The sequence below is a fragment of the Galeopterus variegatus genome, unplaced genomic scaffold, assembly GCF_000696425.1.
Source record: "Galeopterus variegatus unplaced genomic scaffold, G_variegatus-3.0.2 Scaffold11232, whole genome shotgun sequence".
Lineage (NCBI taxonomy): Eukaryota > Metazoa > Chordata > Mammalia > Dermoptera > Cynocephalidae > Galeopterus > Galeopterus variegatus.
In genome coordinates this window covers 16,795-25,337 of record NW_007737343.1, presented here as the reverse complement: position 1 = coordinate 25,337, position 8,543 = coordinate 16,795, and the positions used below count along the sequence as shown (strand labels likewise).

At 35.3% G+C, this 8,543-nt stretch overlaps 1 protein-coding gene across 1 annotated transcript in view; it reads right to left on the bottom strand.

The window, feature by feature from the left end:
- Positions 1-420: 420 nt before the first annotated feature.
- LOC103610488 (choline transporter-like protein 1) overlaps positions 421-8,543 on the bottom strand; it is a 17,997-nt gene continuing 9,874 nt past the window's right edge. Inside the window, exons 3-5 of the mRNA XM_008594647.1 lie at positions 7,947-8,183; positions 6,475-6,555; positions 421-3,227 (exon numbers count right to left, since the gene is read on the bottom strand). Coding sequence (XP_008592869.1) covers positions 3,204-3,227; positions 6,475-6,555; positions 7,947-8,183 — 342 coding nt within the window. The 3' untranslated portion in view covers positions 421-3,203. The remainder of the gene's footprint in view (positions 3,228-6,474; positions 6,556-7,946; positions 8,184-8,543) is intronic.

Here is an 8,543-nt window from a genome sequence, read left to right as displayed (position 1 = left end):
AGCTACATTGCTAATGTTTTGTTACTATTGCATTGGTAAACCTCTCACAGAAGACAGGTCTCTTTATATTTTCATTAAAATATAACTTTTCTCTTCCATATTACATTATGACAGAGCTTGTTCTTGAGGCAGGAGCCTAGAAGGTCTAAATTATGTACCAGAGCCTTAATTGTCTCATATTTTCATTAAAATATAACTTTTCTCTTCCATATTACATTATGACGGAGCTTGTTCTTGAGGCAGGAGCCTAGAAGGTCTAAATTATGTACCAGAGCCTTAATTGTCTGATGGTAGAAACCATAATGACACTATGGTCACCACCACCATTTATAACAGAGGACCCTAACTATAACTCTAAGACATATGAGTCCTGAACACAGTTGTGAAGATCCACCACAGAAAAAGACAAAAACCACAACATAGAATCAATGGTTTATAAAATTATTCAGGTATCCACATTTCACAGATAATTTTTGTTCTTCATCTATTCTTCTCACTTGGGCAGAAGATGGAAGCAGCGAGTGAATAGCAATAAGGCAGCCCGTAGCTAGCTGAAGAATGACTTGCAATGAGTGAAAGAGGCAGCAGGAACATCCAAACATAATCTCAAAACAATTAAAGGTTGCTAAAAAGCCTCTGTGAAGCTTTATCAAATTAATCAAGGAATGAAGCTCATATGAGAGTGATACTCCATATATCATATAACTTCTTGTGTATGCCTGTGTAATATATATGCATGTTTGCATATATCTACATGGCACACAAATTTACTTAGGGAAAAACAGCGTGGCAATTAATCTGAACTCAAATGACATGGTTACACATAGAGCATAATTTCTAAACACAATGTTAGTAAAACAAAATTTATTTGTAAAACAGGACCTGTTATATAAAATGGCACACAATCAAGTTATACAAAAATACAAAATTTCTTTCCAATTACAGTTCTAGTTGCAAATGATAATTAGAAAGCATTCCTGGTGACTTCCAAATAGCTGAGATTGCGAGCATATGGAACAGGGAGCAGCAAGAGTCCATGATGCAGAGATGTCCAAGTGAGTAGAACCTAATTTCCAAGTTCAAGATTTCCATCAGGTCACTTTGGAGGGACACCTCCTAAAATGGCTAGCTCCTGGAATGTCTTCTGTTTTGATACCCATCTTCCAGACTTTTGCCAATTCTAAATTTAGTTCTTAATGTTTCTGAATGTCCAAAATCTGTGTGGCCATGAAATAGATAGTATTCAGAATTGTCTTACATGATTTGCTCTCTCACCTATTTGGACAATTGTTAGTTACATAATTATATTTATCCCATTCCAAATGATATAAAAGAGTACAGTGATACTGTTTGGCTACACTAGATGTTAGATGTTAACTTCTGGAGAATTATTGTTTCAAACTTTCACAATGTTGGTTTCCTAGATCTTGCTATAACATGAGCTCTTAATTGTGTTTTTTAAAAAATCCAGACTCTTATTGCAAATATTCTGAAAAATCAGAAATATTACATGAGCTTTGAAAAGAAACCAAGGCATTAAGCAAATTTTAGCCTAGCTAAAGAACACCGATACTGATACTTAAAAAAAAATACAATTTACCTTTTGCAGCAATATAAAGGTCCAACCCTTTGAAAGGAAGCACATTAGCAAACAGCTGCTTATTAAGCCCTAGTGACATTAATTGTATGCATTTCCATAATACCGGTCTAATTCACTGTCAATTCTGGTAGGAGGCAATGCTTTCTTTCAAAAGATTCTCCTCCCATGGAATGATAAAATGCTGAGGCTTTTTTTTTTTTTTTTTTTTTTTGTACAGAGCCTGTATTTAGTGCAATAAGTTTAAAAAATCTGCTCTGAAATATTTACTTTACATTAACAAAAATAGCTTTTTTTAAAAAAATTGTAACAAAAAGGAGTTATCGCATAAACAGATCATGAATTATTCTTAGCAAATTACACTTTTTTTCTTAAAGCATTCACCATTACAATAAGCAGAACAATGGAATATTAGCCATTCATATCTGGTAAGCTTCAGGAATAAAAAAAACCCAAAAAGCCCCAAACCCACCCCCAAACAAAAAGAATGTTCACACTTCAGGATCAAAACATTAACCAATTCTTCAGTTGAATATTGTAGAACTCTGGATATTCAATGAATTGCCAAGGAGAGGAGCACCTGCCAGTGTGTTTTCAGATTTTATAGCAAGCATTTGAATAAAATGGCCATTTAACCTTAAGCCACTGACGTTCCTCTGAAGCAGAAGCCCAAGCACCAAAATTAATCATCAAAGCTTTATGTTCCATGTTTCTGTCCCTTTTTTATTCCTCCCAGCATTACTTAATCAGCAAATCAATACAGAGAAACTTAAAGGCTAAACTTGCTGGGTACCCCAGCTTCCTTTCAAATCAGGCACACAAATGTGTGGTAGATGCTACTAAAGTCAAAAAGGAAAAAAAACACACACGCACACACACAGAATATAAGAAAAAAGTTTGCATAAGAAAGATTATCTACCCTTTTCTTTTTTACCTACTTTCTTTTATAGAAGCTTTAGGGTAAACTACAAATACCTGAGGAGTTGGTTACTTTATAATGTTGGCTGACAAATGTATGAGCTCTTACGAAAATCCCCACATCGGGCCCACTTGTATGTTTCTAAAAGTAAAATGACATGGCTTCTTTGATTGGGGGAAATTGACTGGAGTAATTCCTTATTTATCTGAGAGCATATGCCTAGTCTTGATCCACTAGGACTTATGCATCCATAAAATAAGATCTTGATTCTATACACACAACAGGGAAATCACCCCTGAATAAACTTTAGACAGAGAATTTGGTACAATAATTTTACCTAATTTAAACAACTAAAGTTAAAATCTTTAAGTTATTAAAAATGTTAATCAGATATGAATCTTAACATTTCCATTAAGACAATTACAATTGAAAACATCAGATGACGGAAGTTGCCTTGTAAAAGCCACCCGTATGAAAGGAGTACATGTTTGACAAAAATAAGCATAAAAAAGGTATTAAATCCCTGTTCCTTTTCTCTGATTTTGGCTGATTATGTGTGTGTGTGTATATATACATATATATACACACAAACATATACATATATACACACACCCACACATACAAATACATAGTTATGTGTATATATTGTTTTGGAATGTCAATGGGTTCCATAACCGTCGGCTAGGTTCAAGCAGAACTTGCTCCCGAAGCCTAGAAAACAAAGTCATACAGAGTATAATCTTAGACAATTACCATTAAAAGAAGATCATGAATGATGTTACAAATATGCACATTGTCACAAACAGCAACAGGGCAGAATGGATTGAGAATCCTTCTTTCCTGAATCTATATCCTGAGCTGATATTTCTGTGAATGTAGAAAGTCACACTTCCTTCAGGATCATGTCTGAGACACTCAGAACATAATTCTCTAGCCTGTGTTCCTAGAATGCCTAAGTTTTCCCTCCCTTCTCTCTGTAAATTCTTTCCTGTATGACAGCACGCAGTTAGCCAGAAAATCTCTTTCCTAAACCTCTTCATCACATTTGGTAAATTTTTCTAAAACCACTTTCAAAGAATTGTAGAAGGACTTCATAATCTCTAAAGTTTCCTTAACTAGTGAGGTTCTCTCGAGAAAAAAATCCAAGAAGAAAAGCAGAAATTTTCATGTTTAGTTCAGTGATCCCCTGTCAAAAGGAATTTTTTTTTTTTTTTTTATAAAGATGACCGGTAAGGGGATCTCAACCCTTGGTTTGGTGTTGTCAGCACCACGCTCAGCCAGTGAGCGAACCGGCCATCCCTATATGGGATCCGAACCCGGGGCCTTGGTGTTATCAGCACCGCACTCTCCCGAGTGAGCCACGGGCCAGCCCAAAAGGAAAATTTTAAACTTCATTTTCCTGAACATTATTTGACAGGCTAAAAATAAGCCCTAAGTAAAAATATCCCATTAAGGAGGAAGAGAGACAGTGAACTGAAATAGCAGCAGTGTTTCTGGAGATGTTGTAAAATAGACATGATACTCTTTACTGAACTGTCATCTAAGGGAATAATATGTAAATTAAACCAAGCAAATACAAATAAGCAATTCTAAATTGTACCAATCACCAAACCTTTGGGGGGAATTTCTTACATAATTCTTTAGGGACACATGAGAGATGGTGGTGGTAGAGGTCAACTCTAACCATGCAATCTGTGAAAGAGATGATAAAGATAAGGTGCTGGCATGCTTAAAAAATAAAACTACTCTGAGCAATGTTTCACACTTCTCTTTTGGGGAGTTTTTAACGATTTAGAACATCATTCTTAGGCACCAAATGCTACAATGTCCAAAGCACCAGAAAAATGTATATTAAAAAAATGTATTTGGGGCCGGCCCGGTGGCGCACTGCTACAGTGCGCCACTTGGGAGCGCGGCGGCGCTGCAATGAACTGATGAACAACATAAAATAGAAGCAAAAATTGAATGAAAATTTGAATGCATTGTTTGAGGTAAGAGACATTAGTTTAAAAACAGAAGTAGTATTAAGAAAAAATTCTAAAATTTTTGGCTTCCGATAGAATGCCACATAACCTATGCAATTCTCCTAGGATTATTACTTATAAATTAGGGGTTTACGAGAGGTAGGTATACTGCTTGCTGGTCTATGACAATTCATCTGCATTTTAAAGAATATGGAAATATATGCCAACTCAGGGCCAAATCAGCTAGTCCTCAACCTCCAAATATTTCTCCCTTTCTTTAAATGCTTAATACTGAAGAATTATTTAACGGAAGCTTCAATTACTGGAAAAACAGAAAAGGGGGGAAGCTGGTTTACATTTTAAGGTTTTATGTTCAAGTTTTATGCTTGGAGTCCTTATTTCCTGAACCATTAGGACAACCGAGCAGTAGGAGAAAGGAAGCTTTCCTCATTTCTCCATGTCACCATGGAATTGGCAGAATCTGCACTGCTGTCTGCCTCAGGCTGTGTGAAGTAAGAGGGATACAGAAAAAAGTGCAGTGAGTGGGTAAGGAACCTGACTGGATAGATTGTGGATTAGCTCCCCTTTACCGACTCAATCCACTTCTAGGTGATACACACTTAAAATTAAGAGCTATGTGGATATTCTACGTTCTTTTACTTGATCTGTGCTTTGGGACTCTAATCATTCCTGCTATTAAGAGCAACACCAAAATGGGCACTAGAAGGGGTTACAGTGGAAAAGAGTTTATGTCTAAACATTTTGCTGAGGCTTTAATTTAGGTTGAATATGCAATTGTTTTGCATGTACACATGGCTTCCCTGCCCCTCTTCCCCAAATAAACCTATTTGCTTTACTCTTACATACTTAAACAAGCTTGTTTTATACCATGTATTTCTTAAGTTGAAGACTTACAAATCAAACCATTTATTAAAGTATAAGAAGAAAGGAAAGTCTTCACCTCACACTTTTGGACATTATATGCAATCAGCTGGCACATGGTTTAAAATTAACTGTTTGTATTTCTTAAGTTGAAGACTTACAAATCAAACCATTTATTAAAGTATAAGAAGAAAGGAAAGTCCTCACCTCACACTTTTGGACATTATATGCAATCAGCTGGCACATGGTTTAAAATTAACTGTTTAAGGATATAGGTGATTATATATTTTTAAACAAACACGCTATTTAAAAAACAATACATTTGTAAAATAAGGAAGTAATTAGACCAATATATGCTGGACACATCTGTTGTTATGCCACAGTGAGAATATCTATAGGAAAAGCAACTCAGGATTCTTTTATACTGATTAAAGTTGCTTTTTCCAAATAAATGTGGAGTAGAAAAAATATATATATATATCACTGACCAGAGATAATTTATCCTTCTCACAATTAAGCTGGTAGAAGACTAGGTTGTCTTATTAAGTGGGAATGTGGGTGTTGATGGAAATAGCCTTGTTTGCTACTGGAAAATAGCTTAAGAAACAAAGAAAGTACAACCCAGGCAACAAAAGAAAAAGTTAGCAAAGGGGCAAAGACAGCAACATAAACAGAACGCATTTAAAAAAAGGGGCGGAATATGAATTTTAGCAAGTTGAAAGGAATTGCTATTATTACCTCCCAAAATGATAAAAATCAAACCATCACTACAAGTGTATTCCCAAGTGTTCAGTCTGATGAAAACTAAACACTGACAATGAAAAGAAAACCAGAGAAACAAGAGTTTCAGCTTAGGGACAGGACTATCATCCCCATGAGCACTGATGAAGATGCTGTTCCTTTCAGCTTACTTTTACAGAAGGTGGTCTCAGTTGTGACAAGAATTCTGCCATCCAAGTGATGGGTAAGCACACAAACAGGAAGAGCAGTATGTCCTGCGTGATACAGATAACGAAAGCTTCTCCCGAAGAAGTGCAGTCAGTGAAGAGAGAGAGAGATAGGAAGTGAAAGTGAAATTCTTGGAGGGCGGCCCCCTCCTCAACTCCACCTACCATCGGTTTTAGCTCTCTGGCATCAGCAACGCCTCCCTTACCAGCTTCTTTCATTGCTTTCCTACTGTTTTCCACAAACTCCTGCAAAATATGGACCATATTGCATAAATTCTTGAGTCTTTTCAGATTTCAGTTGGTAGATGAATACTACAGAACAGTTATTTTTGAATCAATCTTGGTACATAAATGGCCTAAAAACATAGCAATAAATAATATTTAATATCACCCACGAGAGTTGCTATATTTGTGGAGAAGGACAGCAATCTACTGATACAAAAATCTTGTTTTTATCCATTCATTATGACAACCTCACTAGGGATCCAAGAGATAATGTTAGCTCTAACTAGAAGAGAAAATACCTAACATTTTTAAGAGACTGTTTTCCCACACTTCAAATATTGTTTTAATTGTTGTTTTATTTTCTCCATATCAAGGTTAAACAAAACAACAAGAACATTTTATTCCATAAGCTTCCTCTTACATAACCCTAGAAGGTAAAAGAAAGCATACTACCAAGCATGAAATATTATTTTTTACCAAACCATAAGACAGCTACTTAAAAAAAAAATGTCTACCTGGCACTGACATTAAAACAGGAAGGCAGGGAATACCAACCAGAACCTGTGGTTAGAGGTAGTTAAAATGGGAATATGTCCCAAAGGAAACCTTTCTGTTCTGTCAAAGTTTATGGGGCACTTCATCATTAAATATCCTCACCATTCTTACAGAGACAATTGAAGGGAGAAAAACTATTTTTTACTTAAGCAGAGTAAAAAAACCTCTCCTTCTAAATGCTTTAATCACAAGAGAGATGCAATGCTCACAGATCAAATTTCATTATGAAAATAACCAGTTAGAACTAATTTAGACATTAAGAAAATGTCCAAAATTTAGTTGATGTTCTCAGTAAAAGAGATAAACCAAACCAAGTAGGTCAGCTAAATCATTCAGAAGTTCCTATTTTTAAAAAATCTAGCTTATTTATTGATACATTTATTTTAGATTTAACTGGATAAAACATGCCCCTGGAAAATGAATCATTATTTCAATCTATAATGTTTAGTCTTCAATATTATGAGATAGAAATATTTCACAGCTTAATAGCAAAGTACTATTATTAAAAAGCATCTTAAACTTGGTAGCATTTAACATTGATGACAATAGTAATTAGCTATTTTAATATGGTTTTCAAATTTTTAAAAATATTTTAATTGAGGGTCTAACAGAGAGAGGCTGTAGAGGCTATTACGGGGTACTGCTCTAGCTAAGTGGATCTGAAACGGTCCCTTCTACGGCAAGCAGGCTTTCTTCCCTGATTTCCCCAAGATTAACCTTATTCATGACTGAGTGCTACAGTTTAATTCTGAATTACTCAGTTGCACGCAGTGGGAATTAAATATAGAGAATGTTTTACAAAATATTTTTATTAGTATTTTAGCCCTAAAGCAGTAGAGGGCATTTGAAGTACTTACCATCAGCACTTTATCCATATAGAATTCTCTGCCAGGGCTCCCATCATTGTATTTTGTATCAATGGCAAAACACAAGAATAATACATCCACTACCATTTCGTAAATGGACAGAAAGCAATGAGCGACTAGGAAAGCAAAGAGGCAGACGATGATCAGAGGCAGCACCCATACTGTGTAATCCTGCTGGTAGTTGAGCAGCATAATCCCAGCCAGGCCAGTGCTGCAGACTATCAGCACCTGAAGCAGAGAGAACAAAGACCACAGTTAGTATCCTACGGTACAAAACCTCTATTTCTGCATCGTTTGCAGACTTAAAATTCTCTTTACTATTTATAAATAAATGATGGTTACATGAGGCCATTTCATCTCGAATTAGGAAATACAATCCATATATACACATACACACAACAGAGTTAAACACCTATATCATATAATAAAAATTTAAAAATCATACTTTACATTAAAAATAATTAAGTTTTCTAAATGTTATGCTGCTTCCTAAAACTTCACTAATTTAGACTCTGTGGCAACTTTTAAGATAAATGTATGCATATTTTAGGAAAAATTACACACACACTCTTAGCACTCAAAAAAAAA